Source organism: Pseudorca crassidens, chromosome X (assembly GCF_039906515.1).
Source record: "Pseudorca crassidens isolate mPseCra1 chromosome X, mPseCra1.hap1, whole genome shotgun sequence".
Taxonomy (NCBI): Eukaryota; Metazoa; Chordata; class Mammalia; order Artiodactyla; family Delphinidae; genus Pseudorca; species Pseudorca crassidens.
Window position 1 is genome coordinate 94,724,841 of NC_090317.1, and position 27,890 is coordinate 94,752,730.

The window sequence follows — 27,890 nt, forward strand, 5'->3', positions numbered from 1 at the left end:
ACTCAGAAAAGAACTCTCACCACCCACCCACACCGTAATAAAACAGGGCAGAGTTTTGCACTTGCTTCCACAGCATCGCCCGAGAAGGAGTTCTGATTCCCATGTTTCTTCTCTCTTACTGAGAATTTCAGCTTCATCCCGGTCAGCTGCTGAATCGTTAAGCAGAATGCCACTCTGTATTTCCGTGTCTTTCGTGCGGACGGAACCTCTTTAGGGCAGCCACATGCTTGCCAAAGAATTCAATCCCGAATTCAATCCCGAATATTATTTAGCCCCTTATTATTTCCATAACACCACAAAAGAAGAAGAAGAAGACGACGAAGAAGAAGGGGGTGGGGGACTTCCTCGCCCTTGTTACTCCTATGCCGTTCGCATCGTAAGATGCTCCGTGGAAGGGAGCCTAGCGGTGGGCAGCGGCTGCGAGTCCCCGATACCGGGCGCCTCACATTTCTGTGGCATTCCCATTTGCTAGTGCGCTGCCGCGGCCGCACGCCTGATTGATATATGACTGCAATGGCACTTTTCCATTTGACATTCTCTCTCTCTCTCCCTCTCTCTCTGCCTCTCTCTCTCTCTCTCTCTCTCCCTGTGTCGCTTAAACAACAGTCCTAACTTTTGTGTGTTGCAAATATAAAAGGCAAGCCATGTGACAGAGGGACAGAAGAACAAAAGCATTTGGAAGTAACAGGACCTCTTTCTAGCTCTCAGAAAAGTCTGGGGAGAAAGGAGCCCTGCGTTTTCCCCCAAGGTAAGCAGGAAAACAGCGCTGACGGCTTGCCTAGGAAATTACTTCTTTCCAAAAGGAGCATTTCATCCTCCTCTCAGACAAAGAGACAACCTTTAAATACCACTTAAATTTGCATTAATTGAATTTGCATTAATCTGTAGTGGGCTAGCATTGTGTTTTGTAAATGAACGGGTCTTTGAAGTCGGTGACAGGACAGGGGAGCCTCACAGAGAAGCTGGAAAATCTCTTTGGGTTTGACTGAAAGAGATTGGATTTTCAAACTCTGCGTAGTTAGATGTAACTTTGTAATGGTTCTTATATTTGACCCCGTGAAAGGAGATTGAGAAGCAGCTACTCGCCGACATGGATTCCTGGAGCCCCAGTATCTTCCCCGCCGCCCTCATCCCTCTTAAAACGGGGGCACTATGAACGCGGGCAAGACTGCAAGTTTAAAAGCGCACTGTTTACTTTTATTACTACTTATGTATGCTGCTGATCTCCTGCCAGGGCTCTGCCGGAGTGCTTAGAATGACTTCAAACAATAGGCAACATTTATTTCTAGCTTTCTGTGTCACGCTTTACAAGAATCCTGTTCCTTTGCACCTTTCTCCCAACTTGCAACATCTTCAATTCCATAGATGCAGTCAGGAGCGCCGGGGAGAGGGGAGGATGCCTTTACTATAGGATTTTGATTGGGCAAAAAGTCCGAGGAAATGCATGCTGTTTGCCTTGGCCTTATTGCAAAGGGTTATTTTTAGTAATCAGCTTGTCCCTGCAGCCGACCGATGCTACCCAGTCCAAGCAGTGACTGGGAAAGGATGCTCCCAACCAGCACAGGGACCAGGACCTGTAGGAATGACTCCTACAAACACCTGAGGAATATTCGGAGGGTTCTTGCAAGCTCTTGAATACAAGTTCTCTCTTTAAATGAACAATTGGGCTGTAGGAGGCCTGGGCATAACTCTTTCTTGGGGGACGGGAAGTTTGTGTACAGAATGTTAATGACTCAGAACACCCTGTAACTGAGGCTCATTGTAATCGAGGAGCTGAGATAAACCTGCAAGAAAGAGGTAGACTCCCTTCTCTGCTGAGATTCACGTGCAGAAAAGGAAGCTATTTGGCAAGATGGGAGTCCCGCGCTCTATGCTCTGTAACTGTCATGAATAGCAGATATGGTTGCTGTGAAACATGTCTCTTTTCATGTATGATATTAGTGTATTTTAATTACAAGGAGCCGGCGTTGGCGAATTGCTCCAACACATAACATTAAATACCAGGTGCATTTGAAAATGTAGAGATGCCTAAAATGCAGAGCTGGCTCTAGGTGTCTATCGAATGCAGTGGGGACTACAAGATGCTCCTCAATCGTTTCGACCAAATGCAAATATCTGCCCCCTGCCTTTTTTTTTTCTTACCAGTCTGGCTTCTGAAAGTAAACTTTTAGGTTCCTAGAGACCAATATTCATCGTGGAACGGGAACTTGGTTTATGGGGGAACTCCTCTGATTTTCTCTAATAACTAACCTAACAAGCATTGTCGAATGAGAGTCTGGCTTTTGAATGAGGTAACTTACAACCTTGGGATAGTCATTATTTATTTGAGAAAGGCTGAAAAGGTAGCGTGGATTCGATTGCCATACAATTGGAAACTACTGCTGTTAACAAAGCATTTAGCCGAACCAAAACAGTTTTCTTAAACTATGATTCAGACCATTATATGAGAGGGTCTGAGCACAAAATGCAATGTTTTGCATCATTTACTTTAAAATACATTTAGTTCAGGTAAAAGGAGTGCTGGCTGAAGCCTTCTTGATGACCATGTACCAAGCAGCTGACACCCACAGATGGAAACACGCCTGTGGAGTTTTCAATCTTAATTCATGTTCCAATGACACCGTCAAGGGGAAAATAAATCATTTTTCAATACATTTAACAATTTCCAACTCATTTATTTTCCTCGGCCCTTGAAAAATGTGGCGAGTTTCTCGGAATTACAGCCACCAGTGGTGGCTGGCAATTTTTACTGTATTTTCAGAACTCACAATTCAAGCACTCTTATTCTTATTGGTTAATTATTCACGCCATCATTCTTTCAATAACTTATGCTAGTCCTGATGGATGCAAAGGTGAATGAGACATTGTCCTGCGCCCTAATTCTCAGTCTGTATGCCATCTCCAGTTAGATTTTGGAACAGAAATGGACTTGGCCAGTGGGTAAACTGGTCAATGAGTTCCTTGTTAGAAAGAACTATTTCAGATATCTGCTGGTACCCAGATTTACTGGAAATGATTGTCGCTTATCGGTGGGTTTTCTTTCCATTTATGATAAAGGGGTTCCCCTCAGGCCTTTATCACCGGATCCTGGGGACACGTCACTCACAGCTAGCGGAGCCTGGATCTTTCCTTCCTGGGTAGGAGAAGCCTAGAAAAGGGGCAGTTTATCCTTCCTCTGCTCCCTTGAGCCCCCTTTGGAAAGGACCACGTGCTGTCTGTATCGGGGATGGCTGTGAGTCACCTACTCAGCGACTGACATCAGGGCCACTTGATGAATCATTGAATTAGAAACATGCATGGAGGAAGATGCAGTCACTATCTCCCACCACTTACTTGTCCCACCCCCAGGATCGAAACCAGTGACCTCTGGGCCTGGCCTAAATTCAAGAGGCCCCTGGGAAGGAGTTGCCAGAAGTTGTTCCCCAAACCCAAGTCTCCGTCAGAGCCACTAACAGTGTCGCTTTCAAATAATCCGATCTTGTGTTTTCTGCCTCGGATAGGTTACTGGGGGGAAATACCCTGAAGACAGCATCACCAGAGTCCTTGATTTGGTCCTTATCAGCAGATAATCCCCTGTGGTTGGATTAAAATGCCTCTGACTCCCTGGGGGGCCTGACTCACCCTAGCCAGCCCTCAGCTTCTTGGCCAGCGGCCTTCCAGGCCATCCTCACCTCCTCCCATGACAGTCAGCTAAGGCAACTTTGCCCGGGCCCCCTGCCTGAGCCAGTGGAAGCAGGAGGGATGGGACGGCAGGTGGCAGAACGGAGAAGGGCTAAAGCAGAAGAGGGAAGCTGGGCCTTGGGAGGGTGGGTGAGCTCCGAGGCCCAGATTGCTGTGGCCTGCCCTGGCTGTGATCAGCTGTCATTTCCTCTTCGTGTATGACACTGTGGAACATATTAAAATTTCTCTGGGATGGTATGTTTGGAATTCCTCTGATGCCCCACCTCACCAACTTACCCGGACAATAAAAGCAAGGTTGTAAGCCTTTGAACAGCTGGCAGGCTATATATTTCCCCTCTTTCTTTCGCATAATCTAATTCAGAAAAGAATCCAGCTAGACTGGCAGTGCCATGTCTGGGTACTTGTTTCCTGCAAGTCCTTCCTCCACCACCTCCTCCCGCCCTCCCTGGAATCTTCCTGGGTGGCATGTGGCTTTTCTTTGCTTTTGCTCTCCACCACTCCCACCCCGCCCCCTTTTCCCCTCGCCTGAGCTCCTTCCATTGTGAGCTCGCTCTTTGCTCTGCCTGTTTTCCAGACAGCCTGGGTCCTGTTCCATCTGGGGACAACAGCCCATGAGGTCTCCCCATCTCCATAGTATTCCCAGGATGTCATTCTTGGCAGCAGCTCTGCCGGGCTGATAGGATCGGGGGTCTTTTTGGAGCGCCCCGAGCCTGAACCCACTCACAGAGAGGAGCAGCCTCATGGCTCGGGCTGCCCTTTAGGCTGCTGGGAGTAGGGCTGGAGTGAACCGGGTTGGCAGGGACAAACATACCATCACAGTGACCCGCACATCTCCGGCAAAGGGCCGGGGGTGGGAGTGCTATGGGAACGCCTGGATGCACTTCGGCCTACATTAAGAGAAATGTGGTTATTCTCTGTTTCAGGGAGAGAGACAAGTGACTTGAAACCAAGCTCCCTGGATCCTTGGGCCCCGCCCTGCCCCCTTTCTCTGTCCTTCCCACATCCTTCCCTTCCCAAGGAAAAAGAAGGACAGACGGGACTTTTAATTTGGCTAGCGCGGGCCTGAATGTCTTTATGAAACCCGTTTTGTGAGAGGGAGAGGGGAGAAATGGATCCTGGGTTGAACCGAACCCAGCATGGGGCTGGGGAGATGGAGAGGATATTTTCTTTTTTTTCTTTCTTTTAACAGCAGAACAACAGATCGGTTTATGAGTTGCAAATGGAAGGAACTGGACTTCTCAATTAGACATTCCCATTTAAGAGCTTCGTGTCACCCCCTGTGCGCAGCATCCTTAAAAGATGCTGCACATGTCCTCGGGACCAAAACGTATTATGGAGCACTCTACAGTACAGGTCCCTGGTCCTTTTCTTTTCCTGGGGGTTTCGGTAGTCTTTTCCGAATTAGCTAAAGTTCATTAAAAGACCCAAAAGGAAAAATTGAACACAGCTGAATTAAAATGAGCCTTTTCCTGTTAGCTTGACAAGAAGGGGGAAAAAAAGAAAGGAAAGAAAAGAAAGAGAAGAAAGAACCAACTCCCCTCCTCTGCCACTTCTTGGGTTTTAATATGAATTATTCCATACAAGTCCCTAGGCTAGAGAATCTATTTAAAGACGCCTGGCAGCATGAAGAGAGAGGGTAAAAATACAACCACTCTTTTGTCCATCAAAGGTTTTCTTTGGGAGGACATTAAGAGCCTTCCTATTTTCCTGTCTGCCCCTGCCAGTGGCAACATTCCAGCTGGTAGTACCCACTCCTCACCCTTCAGATCAGCAACCGTAAACTTCTATGTTTGCATCCAGGAGAAAACAAAGGGTGGCGAGTCCTGCTGAAACCCCTGTGCATGTGCAGCGGGGTGGGCGAGGCAGGGACTGGCTTGGCTGCGCAGGTTGCGTGCTGCAAATTCACACACCCACACATTTGAGTTTTTGAGGAAGATTCCGCCGATGGCATTCTTTCTGATGCCAGATGCTCTCACATCTGCAAAGCTTTCTTCTTGTGTGTCTGGCAATAGCTTGCTTGGTACCATTCACGCTTACTGTCCCCCTCATCAGAGGGTCTCAGAGTCTGATGGGTGAGCCTATAATCACACCCCCAGACCCATTTTCAATAGTCAGAATGTAACACCCTGGATGGGCTTCACAGTCTGGGACAACTACTTTCTTGTTAGAAAGACTACTGACTCAGAAAATGCAAAGAATGGGTAACTTTAGGAGGCAATATATCCCTCACGCTTAGAATCAGGAATTCATCCAATCAGAGTCCATTTCACCCTCATGTCCAAATCTGCACATGAACATGGACTATAGCTTTAAACTCAGTTCTATAAGATTTGCAGTAGATATGTTTTTCTCTTTGTTTTTCTACAAAAGCTAAGAATTTTTTCATACCATTTTCTCTCCTCCAAGGCCGGGCTCAATCCCAACTTTTTCTTTTAAGCTGTGATCCAACCCATTGCCAGATTCTTTAAAAATGAAAGGGCAACAGGTTAATACATTCAAGAAAGTTGATGAGGTGTCAGAAAATTATCAGGGGCGACCCTTCTGCAGTGCCACCAACCAACAATAGCCCTAAAGATGGAGTCTCCTCCCATCCTTCCATCAATAGGGAATAAAAACAGGCAAAGAGCAGGCCATGGAGAAGCAAAGAGAAGGAGGAAGGATTATTTCTGATGTTTAAAGTCTGCCATTGGAGATTTTCAAATAGCACAATTTCAGAAAGGGGAGCTTCCCTGAATTTCACCTACTCCCTCCCAGGAAGAGGGGTTTGAACTCTGAAGTTGCCTCCTTTACCTGACATTAGAGAAGGAGGTCAACTCCTACAGTGAAGAAAACATCCCCCTTCCTTAACTCTAAGTGAAATGTAGGCACACACATTCTTAATATGGATGTGAAGAGTCCAAGAAATCCAGTTCTTAACGTCCAATTTTTCTTTAAAGCACGAGGCAATATTCAAGGACTTCATATAGTTCTGTGATTCCCCCCCGAATTATGGAAAATGACTTTTTTTCAGAATTAAAATTTTTCTGTTGAGGTCTGAAATCCAAAGGCAGCAGAATGGAAGTGTCACAGGGGAACTGGCAATCAAAAGACGTAGCCAGAGTGTGTATGGTTTAAGCAAAGCAAAATACGAACAGAAAACCAAAAGCCCAATAAATTCATAGTGATTGGGAAACATATTTTTATGTGATTGGCTTTTTTTTCATTTTTTAAAAAATTTGTATTGGAGTATAAGTTAATTTACAATGTTGTGTTAGTTTCAGGTGTACAGCAAAGTGAATCAGTTATACATATACATATATATATATGTATCCATTCTTTTTCAGATTCTTTTTCCATATAGGTTATTACAGAACATTGAGTAGAGTTGCCCATGCTTTAACATTGCCCCTTTGACATGAGTCTGTGTCCACAAGTGTTGCTTCCAAATTGCCACAGGATTGAATCCAGTATTCAAGTCCCATCATTGGGCAGAAAAGGCAAATTGAATGGGGAGTGGAAATACTGAGTTGCTCTATTGTTTATGCCCAATTTCTAACTAAGGGCTCTACAGCTGTTAGGTGAGATCACTACCCATCATTCCAAAGTGTGGGTAAGGAGATTCACATGCAGCTTTGGAAACACTTTGTTGGACACTTTGAAGAAAAGCCAACATACTCATTTGGCTCCGGGGTAAAAGGGAGCTTGTACCCTGAGCTAACATTGGTTATCTGCCTTCTCCTAAGGCCATACCACGGCCAGCAGTCCAGTGGCAGAGCAAGTGTCAAATTAACTCAACACCAGGGTCCCCAGGACACCAGGGCACCTTTTCTTTTCCACAGGGAGAGTGTACATTCATGTGTTTGTGAGACCAAGTGCCCTGGGTTGGGTGTCTCAGAACTTTCCTGCTTTCCTTCCAAAGGGTCTTACACAAAGTAAACGGTAGAGTGTTTCTCATTCCTCATGTGAAACCCCCTTCCTGGGAGGCAGTGGGTGAAATGAAGGGAACCTTCCCTTTCTGGAATTTTGCTATTTGAAATCATTGAAAGGGCAGTGGCAGATTTGAAACATAAAAATAATCCTTCTTCCGTCTCTTCTGTTACCTCTTTTGTGGCTTTCTCTCTCCCTATTATTGATGAAAGGATGGAAGGGTACTCCATGTTTAGGGCTATTGTTGATTTTTGGCACCCCAGAATGCCCACCCCTAAGCCTCTTCTGACAGCTCATCACCGTATCAGTCACAGCTTTTAGTGGAGTGGTAGATTTACAGAAATAATCCAAACCCCCAGAGGAAAAGACTTCAGCCGTATCCTGCTTCTTGACACATGGGTAATCAGGCTCGGTCATTTCCAATTTATGCAAGGTTTGTTCTCTAAAAGTCAGTTATGTCAACTGTTAAGAACTCAGAATGAGTTTTTCCGTAGAAACTGTAGAAGCCCACAGAAGCCCAGCACAGGAAACAAGACCCGTACCCAATGGGCAACTCTTTTCGACCCAAGTCCCAGCCTAGAGCTTCAGGTACCCTAGCACAGAGGTTCCATAGATGCTTTACTAAGCGGACTGCCTTGCTCTTAACCACATCTGCAGAGAAGAAAACTCTTCTAACCAATCTTCCTCTTCTATCCTGAACCAGAGCATCATAAATGGCCCCACTAGGGCATGAGGATCTGTGGCTCAATCTGTTAGGAATAAGGGTCATTCATAGGAAAGGTGCAAGAGGGTTGAACTCAGCTTATATCCTCATCATCACCAATTGAAAGAAGTTTAATTCTACCATGATTGACTACTATTCGCTTTCTCCTCTCCCCATTTGGTGGAGACTGGAAAGAAACGCTACAAATTTTATGACAGCTTTAAGAGAAATAAGAACTGGTTAAGTATCCTCGCTAACTGCTTCCTATTATTAACAACATGTTATTAATTTATAAACCATATTTGGTACATTCAAACACCAAGTCAACTGGTTATGACGGGCTATTTTTATTTCGGACCACCGATACAGCCTCATCAAGGGGCTTAGGCACCACATTAGAACTTGTTTGGACTTTTCTGTGATCGTTAACTTCTTGAGTAAACAAGGAACTCTTTGTGTAGTATTTCTTCGGGGAACATGTAGCCCCAAAGCAGGCGAGTACTCTGAGAAGCTTGGGTAGAGTTAGAGAATGTTGGAAATGGATAGAACCATAGAAACATCTCAAACAATCCGTACATTTTGTGAATGAGAAAACTGAGTCCAGAGAAGGCAAGTGACTTGCTCAAGATCACACAGCCAATGACGGGAAGGGAGGGCTCAGAGCTTGCGGCTCCTCAGATCAGCCTTCCTTCCACCAGAGCAGACAGCAGTAGAATGCTCTTCTGGTTTCAGAAGGTTGTGGAATAGTTATCCAATGTTTCTGGCAAATGAATGCAAAACACCGGGACATGGAACACAGGCTAGAAATGGGTTGGGGAGGAAGAGATGAAACCTGTAGGGAAGTGGGAGTTTGGATCACAATGAGAGGTTTCTCTGGATTTCCTGAAAAAATCAGGATTTGAAGTTTCAGTCAGTCTCTAGGTCCAGTCCTCCCACACCAGTCTTGCCCCAGACAGTAAAACTATTCAATCCATGGACACACACACAGATAGGGCCACTTGACAGTTGGCCAGAAATTACTTCTATTCCCAGTCCTTCTTTTTCACACCCTTCTTTACCCCAGGCTTGTGATTTATTGCTTCTTCCCTGGGCTCTATTTCTCCTTCCCTTTTGCTTCTCCCATCTTCCTCCTCCATCACCATCACCACTGAGTTTGGCCATGTCTGCCTAGTAATGCAGGCTGGGAGAAAACAGACCATCCCAGACTGGAGAACAGTTGTTTAATCCCAAGGACGTCCTCCTTCTCCTAAGATGGCTCTATGGGAGCAGGCATTGCCTCCTATGCTCTATGCATAGGAGCTCTATGCTCCTATGCATTGCCTCCACCTCTAATTGTAGAACAGACACCGTGAGATGACAAGGGCAGGAGCTGCTCCCTCCCCACTGACCTTGTGGCTGCCCATCCTTGGAGATACCAGGGGCTGGCAGGCTGGAGGGCTGGCAGTGTGTGTGGTCAGGACGGCTGCCTCTGGGGCAGCCCAGGCTTGGCTTCTTGGCCACTACTGATGTGCTGCCAGATAGGAATAATATCAAAAACCATTCATTGAGCACATGGGATGCTTTATAAAATCCAACAGGCTGTTTACAGTTTATAAATTAAGTGCCTTCGGAAGAGGCATCTGACTTACTCTCCAAGGCATCTAGTTGACTAGTTCCAGTTGGAATTCTTTGAGTTCCTGGGAAGGGGCTACTTAGCACTTCACACTCTCTGATGAGACTTCGAGTTTCTTGCTTTTTTAATCCCAGTATGAAGTGTTATCTAGTGGCAAGCTTTCTTTTACATTTAAATCTCTGATTTTTTGTATGTGCAATTCCTTTGAGAGAGGCTTTATCTTCTGCCATTTTTACCTTACTCATGCCTGATATGATTGTTTAAAATGATAGTAAATATCAAATAATTCTGTCTGGCACACTGATGTCATTCCAAAGTCACTATATTTCATCTGCTTAACTTGATCTTCTTAGAATGAAGCAAAGGATGTTGCATATGAATTAGATGTTAAATGAGTTCATCAGCGTGTCTAAAAAAATTGCCCAGGAAAACAGCGGGCCAAGACTCTTTGCTTGTGGATGCAGTGAGCTGGAAGAGGGAACTAGAATAGGACTTATTTTTTCCCCTGACCCTTGAGTCTCATCTGTTAGAGCAAAAGGAGACACATAGTAGGTGCTCAGTGAATATGTGTTAAATATATATTTGTAGAAAGAAGCCACGGGAGGTAATACCTGCATGTATTATACTGAAAACAGCCCCCGGGGGAAATACGGACACTGAGCACGGCCCTCCCTTGTCTGGCAAGCAGGGCGAGAATAAGGCCACTCTTGGCACTTGTCACTTGTCTTAGCCAGTTGCTGGAATAACTTGTGTGAAACCAGCACTTTACCCTTTGCCAGGCAGAAGGTCAGCCCAAGAGTGAGCTGATCTGTAGATACAACACCATCTCTCACCCAGGAGGCTGGGTCTGCTGTAAGCTCTGCTATATTATTTCGCTGAGAATGACAGGTGGGGAAATCTGGGCACCAGTTGTTCTTTTCCACTGGTATCGTTTGGAGGGTAGCTCCAAAGTCGGGCACGCCAGCCTACGTGCCTCTCCTCCAGCAGAGGCTCCACATTGGAGCTATTAGAATGTGGGCTCTGTACATCGGCCAAGTCCATGTCTCAGAGACTGTCCCCAGAGCACGGAGCAGCCCAGGTCTACTGAGTTCAACAAGAGAGTCGCTTTCTCACTCAATCCATGCTGGCTGGGCTGAGGTTCTAAGTCTTAATAGGCAGCATTTGATTTTCATGCTACATGGCTTTCACAGAATTAAAGCAAGTTAGAGTTAATTTAATTTTGAGAAAAATGACAGAAGCTCCTACAAGACAGACGTAGATACCCCTAGGCTGCCATAAAATGGGGATCTCGAGTGACGAAAACTTCCTTCATTCTTGATTTTCCCCTTTGTGAGTGCTTCCCTGGGCACTCTGCACAGCCTCTCCTGTGCACATCCGGACCAACACAATGTTAAGGCAACTTGACTTAATTAACATCACTCTTTTTCTTGAGCATTCTGTTCATTTCTTCTTCAACACAACAGTGTTGGTTCATTCAATTTGAACACAAGGCAAAAATCTCAGTGTTATGTTGCAAGGATCATACCTTTATGCTTCGAGGGTTCTGTGATTTCCGTGGCATATTTACACTGTTGCTGGCATTCTCATTTCAGAGTTTAATATAACAACTGAACAAAAAGTATCATGCTTTATGAGCGTGTCGAAATGAAAAATCTATTTCCTATTATTGGTGAAGCAATATTTCTTCTGTCATTCTTTTATACTTTATCACTACTTCTGGGTTCAGCTTATCATCTTTAAAGAGAAAATCAGATAATAAAGTTACATTCTGTGGGACATTAACTAGCTCTTTATCAGTATAAATGTCATAACATTTGCTTGCAAAATTATTTTATTCACCTTTCAGGAAAAAAAATTTTAACTGTGCTTGCAATTCAGAACATTGCTACTAGGTGGCAGTAGTGCACAAGAACAAAATGGTCCACCTGGAAGAATATTTGACTAAGAGACTAGCATGTCTTCCCATATTTATAAGGAATAAAAGTTTAATACTATTAAAATACTCAAACTGGCACAAACTTTAAACATCCATTAACTTAATTACTATTTTTAAGCCAAGCTTTGATTTGAAAAGAGAAAGTATTATTTTTTAATGAAATTCTGGACAGGCAATACATTCACAAGTTCAGACATCTACAAATTAAAAAAAGTTATACAGCGAAAAGTCTTTCTCCCATGCCTGTCCTCCAACTCCCACAGGTAACTAATTGTACAGTTTCTTGAGTATCCTTCCAGAGCTTCTCTATGTAAATACAAATTAACACAAATATACATTCTTAGCCCTCCTTGTTTTAACACAAATCAGTAGAGCTTCTGCATTCTTCTTTATAGAGTTGCCTAGTATTCGAATGTATGAACGTTGTGTAATATATTTAACCAGTCCCCTACTAATGGAAATTTTGTGCTGTTTCCAATTTTATGCCATGACAACCAATGCTGTAGTGAATAACCATATGCTTGTGTGATCTCACATGTAAGGTAGTTCTCCGAAGTGAAATTGCTGGGTCTAAATTATACAGATTTTCAATTTTAATAGATATTGCCAAATTGGCTTCTACAGAATTTGTACCAATTTTTACTGTACTTTCTCCAAAATAGTCCTGTTTTCCCACAGCCTTGCCAACAGGGTGCATGATCAGAGTTCTGACTGGTTGAGCAAAGTGTCTCAAAGTACTTTAATTTTCATTTCTCTTAGATGAGTGAGGGTGCCCATCTTCTACATTTAAGGGCCGATTATACTTCCTTTTCTGTGGAATAAATGCAAATGCCAACACAGACAACCATATATATAGGGTTTTGTTGTCAATGTCATTGCTTGTTTCTACCATCATGCCATGCATGCTTTTCTTTCATTTGCTTTGCTCATTTAACCATACCCCCTGGCCATGGCTCCTAAAAGAAGTTGCTGGCAGTGGAGAGGGAAGTCAGGACTGGAATGTCTGCTTTTCCCCTTCATCCTCTTGCCATTGACTCCTGGGTGAAATATCTGTGAACTGGAATGGTGAAAGGAGAAATCTAATAAATTCTCTTTCGGAGACTAATTAAGGCTTCAAAGAGACAGTTAACCATTTGGGAAAATACAGTCATATTGAAACTCAGGAAATGGTCGGCAGTATTGCAGCCTCTGAACATGGAACCCAAGAAAGCTCTGGCTCTTTGAGCTGAAGTCTTGCTGAGGTTCAATGCAATGTGCAGAGGAAAACCTAGAATATGCAGCTGAAATGAAAACAAAAATGCTCTTCTGCATCCTTTGCTGATTTGGAGCTTTGGGCACAGGTTTGATCAATTTTAATGAAATATTGCCATTAGCACGTACATAAAGGACAGTGGTGCAAAGGTGCATGAAAATATGGTGTCCTCAACTGTAGGATTATCTTCTGCATATGGACATGGCAGTAACTGAATCCATAAGTATCTAAAATGTTGGCATTTTAGAGCAAGAGAGGGTTGCAGACACCATTTTTCCCACTCCCCTATTCTACAAATGAACAGCTTAAATGACCTGTACAAGGTCCCCCAGCTAATTAATGGAAGTGCTGGAGTCCAGGTGGGTCCCCTCATTACTGTTCCCTGCTCTTCCTGCAATTTACAGGGCTTCCCTGAAACACACATGCTGAAGTTTTGCCATGGCCAGGGATGCTTCACTCTGAAACAGCCCCATGTCACACACCCTTTTCCTCCTGGGGTCCCCTGCCCCACACTCGCAAGACAGCTAAACTGAGGTTAAGGGGGTCTGGGGCCACTATATTAGAGTAAAACGAATTGACTTATATGGACTTGAACTTCTTCATCTTATCAGTGCTTTGCTCTGTTTATTCAGACTGTCCATGCGTAGCAAGCTTAAAAAAAGGTTGTACTATGAAGCAAAATAATCAAACTTTTATCTGAAATAACTTTGAAAGTTTTTCTGAAGGTTTAATTATTGTGTTCCTTTTGCTTTAGATGTAACATCAAGTCCCCCAATTTTCCGAAATGTTTGAAAATATTTCTGATGCTCTCTGTTTGCTGGTGTGATAGTGTTGGCCATGCCTTGGGGGGTGGGGTTAGTGAGGTGATTTGAGGAGATTCTGGACCCAAGTCCTTTGTCCAAGAGGTATATGCTTAAAAGAACAAGGCAAGTGTCAGATATGGCATGATCCCACTTTAATGATAAGTCTCTGCTCCAGCAACCACTTACTTTTTCAAATTATACATGCGCTTGGGCTACAAAGGCTCTTCAGAAATGCGTGAGTCTGTTGGCAAATACACATGTGTTGCCTTAACCGCGCTGGAGGCCAGTTAGCATAATGTGTATTTCCGATGCAGCTTATCATTGGTGCTGGGTGGCACGGGGCTTCACACAAAAACAGGATGAGCCCAGAGCATAGAAGTGGAAAACTAGGTGGATGGGTGGGTTGGACTTGGACGTGGAAAATGTACTTCCTTCCTGTGGGACGTGGCGTGTGCTTGTTAGTGCTGACCTGCCTTCTCTCTAGCCCTGTAAGCTGACATTGACATCAAAGCTTACTGAATAGACCCTCTCGTCCCCACCAGCCAGGGATAAGGATGAAAGCACCCAATCGAGTTATGCTCTGGCCAGAACCACTTGACTATGGGGTCAAACTATCCTCCAGCAATTAAAGTCAACAAGTGCTTCCATTAAACCACTGTGTACACCTCCAAATGATTATAAATATGTACCATAAGCTATGGGGGAGGGGTGTGAAATGGATGATAGCTTATGCTAATGACACTCTAGAAACCAATACTCTCCACTCAAAATGACATGGAAAAATTCTACTCGATTACCTCCAGGGTTCCATTAGTTTTTCTGGGTAAACGTTTCTGGGGAAAATAATTTCTGTTTTCATTCCAGCTGTGCATCAGATACAGTGATGACGGATTGCGAGTGCAAACAGTAAGACGAAACTCCGGCATACAAAGGACGATGACAACCAGAAAGCTCCAACCAGATCCTGCCCTTTCCTTGAAAGGAACTGGAGCCTAGGAGGTGAAGGCATTTCCAATTTTTAGTCCTTTGCCTCCCTCTGCTGTTCCTCTTGAGAAGTTTTCCCTTACAACAATGAGAAATCATGTACTAGCTGCATCCTTTTCTATGCTCTCCCTGCTGGCGCTGATGGGAGATACAGACAGCAAAACAGACAGCTCATTCATGATGGACTCCGATCCTCGACGCTGCATGAGGCACCACTATGTCGATTCTATCAGTCACCCGTTGTACAAGTGTAGCTCCAAGGTAAGCTCGAGATCTCTGTGAGAGTAGCCTTACTCCCAGAAACAGGAGAGAAGCCCTATTCCTTTGACAAGGGACAGAGAACTATATGGCTGACCCACAGGGCTTGCCAGAGAATCATCCTTTTAGGGTTTCCCACCGTGCTTTGAACTTTTGTCAGTAAAGCTGCCTAATTGACCATGTACACACCCAGCCAGCTTCTCAAAGTCACTAAGAAAGGCTGGAAGTTTCTCACAATAAAATTGTTGCTAGGCACAAGGTTGGAAGGGTGTGTTTCATCCCTGGCTGTGAAAATGATGAGCAGTGGTGTCCTTTTTCAAGAAAGAAAATGGCGTCTACAGGTTATCGTAACTCTTTCTATCTCCACCAGCAATAAAGGGGAAGGAAATACAAGAAATATGATTGAGCAGTAAAACGTACTTCTTGCGGGGGGGGCGCTCTTCAAAGTGTTTCCTGGTCCATGCCTTTCTCTACCTGCCATGTTTATGTTAAAATGGTTTCAAAACAGAAATGACATTTTGATAAGTTATCATTTTTACCTTGATATCCACGTCATTCTTGTCTGGAGTAGGTAGTGTGTCTTTTGGCACAGGCAAAAGTGATGTCTCAGTGTTGAGACGGGGTGTATGAAGGAATATTATACTTCAAAGGCCACCAAGAGTGGCCCGCCACCTGAACCACCCAGAAGGGAGGCACACAGTAGGGAAAAATAGACTCGGAAGCAGACTTCTCACGACTCTCACTGCCCCCAGTCACACGAATGACATTTGCCCACATTTGGTAAATAAGAATTTGTTTAGCCCAACCTCAGAGATTTTCACTTCCAGTCCTGAGACTAAAACCACTTATATATTCTCATATGGCAAATATTTTTTTAAATTACCAGTATAATTAAAAACATTTAAAAACATTACGACTTCTGTCTGCCTTTAAAATTTCCATAACTTCTCTGATTATAGCTCAATGATGATGGCTTGTTTTAGTTTTGGGAGATCAGAATTTGGGTTAACTCACTTTAACCCAAACTTCCTGGCTCTTATTTGTACTTGTCGAACCAAAAAAAGAAAAAAAAGAGTAAATAGATAAATTTTTGCAAGCCTGCAATCCCTTCTTAGGAAAAAATATAAAACAAATTGAGAAAAAAGGATAGGACATGTTTTTCCAACTGATTGCTCAGAAACTGTAGGCCTGAGGTAAGGTTGACTAGATCAATTATTAGTTTCTCCTCCACTCGCCCTATAGAGAGCACTCATATATAGTGTTTCTTATTCCACGGATGATTTCTCCTTCTGCTGAGTTGTCCTCCATAATCATGATTCTTTAAAAAAAGAAAGGAAATAAAATTATTTCAGGCTTCCCTGGTGGCGCAGTGGTTGAGAGTCCGCCTGCCGATGCAGGGGACACGGGTTCGTGCCCCAGTCCGGGAAGATCCCACATGCCGCGGAGTGGCTGGGCCCGTGAGCTATGGCCGCTGAGCCTGCGCGTCCGGGGCCTGTGCCCTGCAAAGAGAGAGGCCACAACAGTGAGAGACCCGCGTACCGCAAAAAAAAAAAAAAAAAAAAAAAAAAAAAAAAAAATTATTTCAGGCACTTCCCTGGCGGCCCAGTGGTTAAGACGCCTCACTTCAAAAAAAAAAAAAGAAAAAAAAGACTCCACACTTCACTTCGAGTGCAGGGGGCACAGGTTTGATCCCTGGTCGGGGAACTAATACCCCACATGCCGTGTGGCCTGGCCAAAAATAAATAAAATGTTTAAAAAAGAAAGGAAATAAAATTATTTCAAAGAAAGTGTTCATGTGATGATAGGAAGGAACAGGAAAATTGGAGCATCTCTGAAAACTAAAGAACAACCTGGAAAGATTTGATGAAAAGATGGAGGAGCGCCTTAGCAATTATCACATTAGTTAAGGAAAGGTCAAAGAAGATATAGCCTTAACTCAAACCCAACAAACTCACAGTGCTTGAGCATGAGTCCTACAAACAGACTTTAGTTTACCTTTGTTCACCTCTGTTTCTTCCAGAATACCATGATAAATAGAGCAAAATTGTGATTGTAGAGAAATGTTTGTAATTTCATGGGAACAATCTGTTTTCAAACATCCCAAACTATCCCAAATATAGCAATAGTTTTATGTAAATGGTGCTTGCAATTATAAACCTTTCTTCCTTGGCCATAAAATATGCCTGGCAGAATCTCAACTACCCAGACCTTTTCTGGATTAGATTTTCTCTATGTATCCGGGAACAAAAACTGTTTTTCATTTTGAGATATTCTATAATTCTTAACTCTCACAGACTCAGGCTGGTTTTCTCTCTAATGGGTTTCACTTAGAAAAATTGTTCATCTTTACAGACTTGGGATATAAAACATGTAGCCTGTGTCTCAAAAACAACCAATGGGGGTTTTTGCAAAGAGGAGACTAGGGTAGATTTTTCCTCTCTGCAGAACTTCTCCCCTCAACGTGAGATTCAAAGCCCATTATTTACTACTGTTTGCCTGTCAGTTGTTAATGCTTCCTGACTCCCATTTATCCAGTGTCTGGTCTCGGGAAGACAGATAAAGGGGAGAATGTGACCCAGGCTCAGGGAAGGGAGAGCATCTGCTTGAACACCTAATAGGTGCCAGGCACCTCATACTATATGATCTAATCGTTGCTGACAAACCTGTGATGGAAAGCGTTATCATTCCCGTTTTATTGGTAAGGAAAACTGAAACCTGAAAGAAGAATTAAGTAGATTGTTCGATGTCATTTAGCCCAGGAGTGGCAATGTCTGCCTCAGAGCGCGCACCTTTCAATTCATATTTCATTCAATTCATTCATCTTTCACTTGGCTCTTCCTATTGGAGGAATGCAAATAGAATGTAGGGGCCATCATTTATTTTTTATTATGATTTTCAAAAAAATTTATTGAAGTATAGTTGATTTACAATGTTGTGTTAATTTCTTCTGTATGGCAAAGTGACTCAGATATATATATATATATATATATATATATATATATATATATTCTTTTCCACTATGGTTTGTCACAGGATATTGAATATAGTTCCCTGTGCTATACAGCAGGACCTTGTTGTTTATCCATTCTATATATAATGGTTTGCCTCTGCTAACCCCAAACTCCCAATCCTTCCCTCCCCCAACCTCCTCCCCCTTGGCTACCACAAGTCTGTTCTTGTATCTGAGTCTGTTCCTGTTTTCGTAGATGTGTTCATTTGTCGTATTTAAGATTCCACATATAAGTGATATCATATGACATTTGTCTTTCTCTTTCTGACTTACGTCACTTAATATGATAATCTCTAGGTCCATTCATGTTGCTGCAAATGGGAGCCGCTATTTAGAAGTCCAGGCTCAACTCCCAGTCTGTTGAAAATGATGATTTACACTCAGCAATCTTTGTAGAAAAATAAAAATAGTAGTGAAAGCTTTTCTGGGAGCCTTCCATGAGACTATCTGAACTTGCATCTGGCCAGACCCGGGGACCTTTCTCCCATCTCCCAGCAATTCAGGAAAGTGCTGAGATGGAGTCAGGCAGAAAAGACTGGCCACAGTGGTCCACGAAGGAGGTCAGTGTGGCCGCAGATTAGGATGCGCCTGGTGGCTTTCATTGGTAACACCTCCTAGGAGTGGGTACAAAAGATTGAAGAGCGGCAGCTTCATTGACAATCTTCACTGAATTTTTTAGTAAAGGTGGTAAAGCAAACAAGCAAAGAGTCAGTGGTTAGTGGAAATGAGATATCTGGGGAATCTTCAAGGGAACTGAGATCCCAGGCTTTGAAGTGAGAGAGACCTGGTTTCAAATTCCAGCTCCACAGTTGGCCAAATGGGTGACTTAGGGGGAAGTGTAGTCATTCTTTAGTGCCTCAGTTTCTTCCCACGTGAAATGGAGCTAATGCTGTCTCCCTAAAAGTGTGGGTATGGGTATTGGTGATAATATTTGTAACACATCCAGCCTGGCGTTCGGCATATAATAGACATTAATAGATGATAGTATGATCTTGATGATGAAGTTATAAAGTGGACAGGTGTTTAGACTCACTTTTCTATTTTAGTCAACCACTGAAACCTCAATAACTATTGGGATCTCCTATAGCCTTAAAGGATTAGGAAAATGAACCTCACTGAGGTTCTTGTTAAACACAGAAACCTGGCAGGGCTGGGGGAGCACGCAGGAGGGCAAAGTAAATGTAAGCCACTGTGCTGGGTGCTAAAAGGGGGATCAAAGTCAGAGAGAAACAGATCCTGCCGTCTGACCTCCCTTCCCACGTGAGCGGAGGAAGGAGGGATTGGAGGGGGTGCATTCTGGATTCAGGCCAAGGAGGGGTTTTCAGGAACCGAGACTGGGAAAGCGAGCCAGCTGGGCAGGCCTGTGAAGTCTGAGTTGGGTGAGAAGTAGGAGAGGGTGGCCCCGAGCCAGGAGAGCGAAGAGCCAAGGCATATGGTTGTCTGAACCCTGAAGGGCCACAGGAGCAGCTAGAGGGGTGGCCCCGAAAGAGAAGGAGGAAGAGGGGTCGGGGCACAAAGCCTGGGGAAAGTCCCTGAGGAGAGGGGACCTGTCAGGCGCAGGGCTGAGCCTCAGGGTTGAGAGGAGCTGCTTAGGATCCTCAAGCCATCTGCCCCCGAAGCTCACAGCATGGTAGGAGAAACGAGGGGAGTCGGGAGTATTGAGTTTATAACACAGTTGACTAGTGGGCAGATATGACTTGATTTTTTTTTTTTTTTTTTTTTTTTTTTTTTGCGGTACGCGGGCCTCTCACTGCTGTGGCCTCTCCCGTAGCGCAGCACAGGCTCCGGACGCGCAGGCTCAGCGACCATGGCTCACGGGCCCAGCCGCTCCGCGGCACGTGGGATCTTCCCGGACCGGGGTACGAACCCGTGTCCCTGCATCGGCAGGCGGACCCTCAACCACCGCGCCACCAGGGAAGCCCGACTTGATATTTTTTAAAAAAGGAACAAATGTATACCATGGTGGGCAGTTGAGGCACAAACGTAGAAGAAAACACAGACTACGTTTTTGCCCTCATAATGCTTACAAGTAAATGGAGGAGAGAGGGAAGGGAAGCATTCTGTGTGCAAAGGTCTCTTCAGGTCAGTATGAGTTGTAACCAGAGTGAAGGGACCGGATTCTAGCTGGAGGTTGACCTGGCTCTCTGGAGATGAGCTGAGCAGTCATTTATTGAGGGTGCTGGGGAAGTGAGGAATGGGAGAAGCAGAGGTGAATCATGTTCCTGAGGAGAAAGGGGGGGTGCTTCAAGGGGTGCCGTGGAATAAGGGATGCACAGTATTCACTGTTGAGAAAAAGGCAAAATATGTTTCTCACTCGATTGAGGTACCACAGCCAAAACTCTATTCTAGGATGGGACAGGTGGGTCTTTATTCTGATATTGATGGAGACCATGGCCTGAGCCAGGAATTCACAGGGGCTCCACGTGACAGGAAAGGAAAGTGGCTTTGGAGATGGCAAGTCTTTCAACAAGGGGTGATGAAAACCATCTGTGTTTGGATTTTCTCTCACTCAGAAGACAGTTGTGTATTGCAGCAAAAGGCCTAACTGTCTAAGAACTGTGGTAGGTCACCAGAGACAGCAGGAGCCTGAGGTCTCCGGGTGCAGTCCTTGGTCTGGACCCAGGAATCACAGCTGGCTACAACCCTCACAGTGTAGCCTGAACTTGCCCTTGACTGATTTTAGCATCTTATGAAACTCGAAGGCTTGAAAGGCTGACGCTCATGGCCTAATAGTATAGCACCGTGGTTCGGAGAGAGAGCTCAGGAATCTGCTGTCTCGGTTCAGAATCCTGGCCCTCCATCGTACAGCTATGTGACTTCAGGCTGGTAACTTAACCTCTGCCTTTGAATTTCTTAATTTGTAAAGTGGGGAGAGTTTACCTTTTGAAACAGTTGTTAAGTATTAACTTGCCTGTGAAGGGCTTGGCACAGTGCCTGGAGCCTAGTAAACGTTCAATACATGTTACATAGCATCATCATTACTATTCCTTAATTGTTACCCAAGGACCTTCCATTACTCTTAGCCTCAGCACATGGAAATCAGATTGAACGTGAAAGAGTCTATCCTTGAGCAAATACCCTGAACCCAGCAGCTCTGTTCATATTAGAAGGAACTAGGTATCACATCCAGCTGGAACCAAGTGACTCCAAGGTTGGGGGGATACAAAGGGTCTGCTGGAGAAGTTGCCTAGCTTCCTAGCATCAACAGAGTTGTTGGGGGGGAACATAAGATAGCAAAAATTAAACTGGACCAAAAGCAGATGACATGTATCTGTCACCCACCTGAGCCGTGAAAAGTCAATAGAAGTTTGTATGAGCAATAACCACCTATTGAGAACACACTCTTCTAGTGGTGCAGCTCCATGTGGGTTCTTTGTCCAAAAAAATTCATTTCTGGATTTGATAGTGGAGTAGTGTGTATGCTCTTCATTAAGAGCAGTTAAGCGCAGTGCAAAATGCAGAGCAGTTAATAAAATACAGCCAAGTCACCCACGTATGAGGAATGTGCATTGACCATAAACTGGGGGCCAATGTGTTACGGCAGGTGAACAGATGTCTGAAGGTGTCAAAGTTTTATTGAACTGAAGGATGAATTGGTTAAGGAGTTAGAGAGTATGTGGTATCATCCAATGAACTGCTGGGAATCCCTGGGAGTCCTCAAATCCCTGGGGGATGGAGCAACGGGCGAGGGTCTTGACAGTGGAGGAGATATTATTTAGGACTGCCATGGTCCTTAGAAGATTCAGCTCTGCTTAAGTTTGGAGGTGGTGATGATGTGTCCCAACAAGCCCATAAGGAAAAGGTCAGACTTGTGTGGTTATGATGTGGTTACAACTCCCAGAGGCAGGTCAAAGAAGATTAGAGTAGGGTGTGAGTTGGCACATGCCTCAGGAAAGCATCTTAATATCAAGAAGCAGGATATTATAGTGGCTTAGACCAGGGGTTTGGTTTTAGACAGATTTGGGTTTGATTTCAGCGTTGCGTTTTACCAGATATGTGAGTTTGGGCAATTTACTCAAATTCTCTAAAGCCTCAGTTTCCTCATCTGTAATAACAGTACAGATAATAATAGTACCTTTCACATAGGATTGTTATGAAAATTAACTGAGATTAAATGTTGTAAGCGCTCAAGAAATGTTAGCTGTCATCATTATTATTAGCGAAATGATCACTATCTAGTGATGCGTCTAGAGCGGAGCCTCTCAAACTTTAACGGGTCCAGAGCCTTGCTGCTCAAAGTGTGGATGTTAGCACAGCAGTACCATCAACCAGAATCTTACAAGAAACGCAGAATCTCTGGCCTCACTCAGAACTAGTCAAGCACGATCTGCATTTTAACAAGATCCTCAGCTGACTTACATGCACATTACAGTTTGAGAAGCTCTGGTCTGGAAGAGGTCAGAAGTTGTTCATTAAATCCATAATACAGGTGAGGCGTGGCCAAGACTAAAATGTGAATAGCTAGAGTGAATCTGGGGACTTCCCTGGTGGCGCAGTGGTTGGGAGTCCACCTGCCGATGCAGGGGACACTGGTTCGACCCCTGCTCCAGGAAGATCCCACATGCCGTGGAGCAACTTAAGCCTTTGTGCCACAACTACTGAGCCTGCGCTCTAGAGCCCACGAGCCACAACTACTGAGCCTGCGTGCCTAGAGCCCATGCTCCGCAACAAGAGAAGCCACCGCAGTGAGAATCCCACGCACTGCAATGAAGAGTAGCCCCCGCTCGCCCCAACTAGAGAAAGCCCGTGTGCAGCAACGAAGACCCAACGCAGCCAAAGATAAATTAATTAATTAATTAATTTTAAAAATGATTCATATATATGTATGGATACATTTTTTTAAAAAAGAGTGAATCTGGGAAGCAGGTATTTATACCTTCCATTCCTAACGACACTCATTCATGGATCTTTATCTTCCAAACTCCCTGCTTGACTCCTGTAACACACACACACAAAACGGGGCTAGATAGAGATGGAATCTATATACAGTTGAACTTTGAACAACATGGCTTTGAACTGCACGGGTCCACTTACATGCGGATTTTTTTTCAATAGGAAATATTACCACAGTACACGATCTGTGGCTGGTTGAACCCTCGGATGTGGAACCGCAGATAGGGACGGGCAAGTGTAAATTATATGCAGATTTTGGAATACACGGAAGGTTGGTGCCCTTGACTTCCCATGTTATTCAAGGGTCAACTGTACTGGGAATCTCCCAGAGAGGGGATTTGCATGTATGTTGAGAACGTCAAGGGCCAGATAATCATTTCATGGTGTCTTCTTGGAGGAGAGGGCATTTGAATTTGGTAATGGAGGATAGTTGGTATTTCATTAAGTACAGCCAGGAGAAAAGGACATTCCTGAGAGAGGAAAGGCAAAGGCAAGAGGCAGGGAAATTCAGGGCAGTTCCATGGACTCCTAAGTAGTTAAGCTTGATCCAAATAGAGAGTGGGTGATGAGAATGAGAATAGTTGTTAGTGAGATTGGAAAGATATGTGAAATCCAGGTCATGGAGGGCCTTAATGCCTGTTCAGGATTTTGGATTTTATTCTGAAGGCTGGTGGCAGCCACTGAAGGTGTTTATTGTACACGTCTCTGCATTCTCCTTGCCCAGAAAGTCCAGCTCCTGAGGAAGAGGGACCCGTTGGAGGTGGCCCCAGAGTCTTCAGTGCTGGAGTCCTTGTCCTTCAGGATGAGCTGAAGGCAGAGCTTGAGACCTTGAAGACTTTTAGTGAAATCACTATTAGGTTAGTTCTACAAATGGCCCTAGATTGCTGACTTGGTCATATTATGGACAGTGCGAGTTGCCTGGTCATTCAAGGTCAGCATTTGGTTCACCTGTACGTGTATCATTTGGGTACGATGCACTGCTACGTCTCTGCCCTTCTGAATGAAGTCTGTTGGCACAGGTTAGCTATACCCATCCAGACTGAAACTGAATCTCTAAAGACTCCATTTGGGGAGGTGATTCTTTGAAGAACTGCTTAATCTGCCTAATAGATAATCCAGATTAGAGATGAGCAAATTTAACATGACTCCAAAGTGAGATGTCAAGGAACTATTCCCACACACTAGCAAGGGTGAGAAGGGACTGGGAAGACCTCAAACTCTCTCTCTCATTAGAGAGATGGGGCGGGCACCAAGAACTGGCCTGTGTAATATAGACCTATGGCAAAATCGCTCAAAACCCATTTCAGATCACGTCTGTTTTCCGTATCAATGTGAAGGGCAGGCAGGATAGAATTGAAACGTTAATAAAATCAAAATGACTTACAGCTGCCATTTTCTCCCTGCCTCTGTGGCCTCTCAGAGAAAATAAATCAGTAGGCCTAGTCCAACTTATTCTTCACCAAGCCCTGCTAGTCGTTTCCTAATATCTCATATTGTCTTGTTGGTTGTTAAGAGATTGTTGGATTCATCCCAGCATCTTTTCAGATAATGATGTTAATGATCTATAATTACCAGAAGTCATCTTCTCTTCCTTTTGGAAAGGTGGGCAGGCCATTTCCTTCTTTTAATTCTCGGGCATTAAATTCTGTCCTATAGGATGATATCAGACTTAATAGCTGGTGAGTTTCAATAATAATTGCTAATTCCTAAAATACCATGAGGTAAATGTCAAACAGTTTCATGCATATTTATGTATCTTTTAATCTTTTATTTGAGTAGTTCTACTTTTTATGTTCTTGTTGTGGGTTCTGGAATTATAGGGCAACTTTTTCGCTATCGCTTAATATGAAGCTCACCAAGGAAGACCCTCCCACATAAGCATACACCAATAACCTCAGGTTTCCCCCACCTTCTGTGCCTCAATGTATAGGGTTGTATAGCTTAATGAATCAAGCTGCCCACCCTACCCCCCCATGACTGCCACTCCCAAGAAACCATTTATGTATGGGATGCATAAATGAGCCTCTGCTCCATCCCTTTAATCTATATGCAAAATATAAAGTGTGTGCTTATGTCCACTGTTTGGGCGGTAACTTTGGTAGTTCGCACCAGATCCTTAAAGGATCTGTTTACTAAAGCCACATTAAGAGCCACTATAAAGAACATGCAACCTCTGCTACTTCAACCCAAGCTTTATCATCATCCTAACCTACATTTGGAAATGGAGGTGGTCAGAAGGAATGCATCCTAGTATTTGCCCTAAATGACTGAAAACTCAATTGCACAAATCTCAGGATCCTTCAGCGTATAAGCCCAGAAGTGTGATTCCAGGTCCCAAAACATACCCTTTTTCTATTTCACTCTCTTGTTTCAAGTTGTGGTGCCCAGAATATTTCTTCCTAAATATCACTTAGTTATCCTCTTTTTCTGCTTCAGAAACCATATTCCTTTTCTCTAGTAATTCTCTGCACGTAGCAAATTCCTTTTCTCTGTAGTCATTCTTTATTTACCCCCTGATGGTAATTTGGAAAGACTTTCTACATTTTCAGACTAAGAGAACTGGCATGGGTCCAACGGTAGACTACCACCTGTCAGTAGAAATTTCTTTTGTTCTTTGGTTTTTATTTGCACATCGTGGTGGTGGGCCGTGTCCAGTGGTTCTAAACCCTCAGCGCACTTTGGAATCACCTAAAGAGCTTGGAAAACCACGAAAGCCTGGGCTCAACTCCAAAGGATTTTAATTCACTTGGTCCGAGATGGGACCTGGGTGTTGACATTTTAAAAGCGAATTTGCAGCAATGTAGGTGATGCTATAGTACTTTATATTTTTGCTTATAATGACAGCTACCAATTCTTTTTCACTTAAGTTGGGAAATTTCATTTAATGGCAGCTGAAGGGCCATTTTCAACTGGAAAAATTCATTTATATCCGTGGTAAACTTTATCTTGATAAAAATTTGCACTCGTATTTTACCACCAGATGAAAAAAAGGATGAGCATCATTTAAAAATTAATGTATTTAAAATAAAGTACAGAGAAAAACATGTTTATATTATATCAGGCTTCATTTTGAATGAATCTTTTTTCCCCAATCCTTACTGTAAAGATCTTGTGCTATAACTTTTAAAGCCATACAAATAAGAGTGCTAAACTGTGGACTTAAAAGTAGGTGTATAAATATTCTTAAGCGGTATTACTTGGAAAATAAAAATAAAATATAACAACCGCATGAAATAAACCAATATCATATTTTCTTTACCTGTTAAATATTGAGAGACATTTACATTTTTAAAGTAAACTTTAAAATTAGGGAAAAAATAAAATAAAAGCAAATTTGCCAGGTGATTCCAATGTGTGACCAGGGTTGAGAGCCACTGGTCTTCTCCAGCAGGAACTCATCCAGCCAGGAGTGTTAGGGCCTTTTAAAGGATGCTGTGGGACCTGGCTAAAGTTTGGGCTTCCCCAGTGGGGGTAACCACTTCTCTTCTCTCCCCAGATGGTACTCCTGGCCCGGTGCGAGGGGCACTGCAGCCAGGCGTCACGCTCCGAGCCCTTGGTCTCCTTCAGCACTGTCCTCAAGCAGCCCTTCCGTTCCTCCTGTCACTGCTGCCGGCCCCAGACGTCCAAACTGAAGGCACTGAGGCTGCGCTGCTCTGGGGGCATGCGACTCACGGCCACCTACCGGTACATCCTCTCCTGTCACTGCGAGGAGTGCAGCTCCTGAGGCCTGCTGTTGAGTGGCTTCTGGATGGGACAGTCCCTCCCCCTCGCTGAAACAGTTCAACCAGCCAGGGAAGGACTGGCAAGGGAAGAGTTAAGGCAAAAAAAAAAAATATGTAGCAATTCCCACGGGATTCTGCGTATTCTAGTAATAAAGACTCTACATGCTTGTTGACAGAGATACTCTGGGAACTTGTTTTCCATTCCCATCTCCTTTCCCTGGTACAATTTCTTTTGGTTCCTTTTCAGATTCAGGCAATTTCCCCCTTGGCGCTGAATGCTGTTTGGGTTTCCAACAATTCAGCATTAGTGGGAAAAGTAGGCCCCCATGCAAGAGTGGGTCAGGCTGTCACTGTTTGGCGCAGATTAGGGAAGCATTTGCTTTGGAAAGCAGGAAAGCCCAATTCTTTCTGGGACATCCTCTGGCTTTTTTTTTTTTCTTCTTTTTTTTTTCTTTTATCTTGTCATTTGGTCTAAGGTTGCCATTGTTGCTAAAGGTTACCAATTTCAAATTCCAGGCACCGAGCATGTGGATATGTTTAGCCAGGTTCATTCACAGCCAAGCTAACTGACATTAAAATCACTAACAAACAGATTCTCCTATGTGATGCTGGAACTCCTGATAGCCATCATTATTATTCAGAAATGACTTTGGGGAAGTAAAAGTGGCTTAAAGAATTGTCATCTTGAGGCTCTCTCAGATAAATTATGTTAACATGTTGTAAGGGAGCAGACTTTTAAAGACCTGCACAAATACGGATCCTGCACTGACTTTGAAAAAGGCATATATGTACTAGTGGCATGGAGAATGCTTTATATTCATGCATGCAAATTAGACAACCAAGTACGAATCTATTTGTGGGTGTGCTATAGCTTTAGCCATGTCGTGGGCATCATTCTCTAATATCCACCTGTCCATGGGAAGCTTGCTGCCGAAAATGGTGGCCTGGCTCATCTTCTGAACATTTGGTTCAAATATATTTTGGTCCTTGAGGCTCAAAATTTGAGTTATTCCCATGTTTTGAAATAAAAAGAGAGTATCTTCAAAATTTTGACGGTGTAAGGATTGTTTTTTTCCTACTCAACATCCTACTACAGCGCATCCCCTATGGTGTGTGTGGGGGGTCCAGAA

The 27,890-nt window shown here is 43.9% G+C and overlaps 1 protein-coding gene across 1 annotated transcript; it reads left to right on the forward strand.

The window, feature by feature from the left end:
* The first annotated feature begins 79 nt into the window (after positions 1–79).
* On the forward strand, positions 80–27,807 carry NDP (norrin cystine knot growth factor NDP). The gene is made up of 3 exons (XM_067722925.1): positions 80–748; positions 14,758–15,138; positions 26,535–27,807. The coding sequence occupies exons 2-3, from the start codon at positions 14,965–14,967 to the stop codon at positions 26,760–26,762; spliced, it is 402 nt and encodes a 133-aa protein (XP_067579026.1). The 5' UTR covers positions 80–748; positions 14,758–14,964; the 3' UTR covers positions 26,763–27,807.
* The last annotated feature ends 83 nt before the right edge of the window (positions 27,808–27,890 follow it).

Excerpts from the sequence above, each read along its gene's own strand:
- NDP (XM_067722925.1), top strand. The coding sequence starts at position 14,965 with ATGAGAAATCATGTACTAGCTGCATCCTTTTCTATGCTCTCCCTGCTG. Across the intron at positions 15,139-26,534 it reads TGTACAAGTGTAGCTCCAAG|ATGGTACTCCTGGCCCGGTG; the intron begins GTAAGCTCGAGA and ends TTCTCTCCCCAG.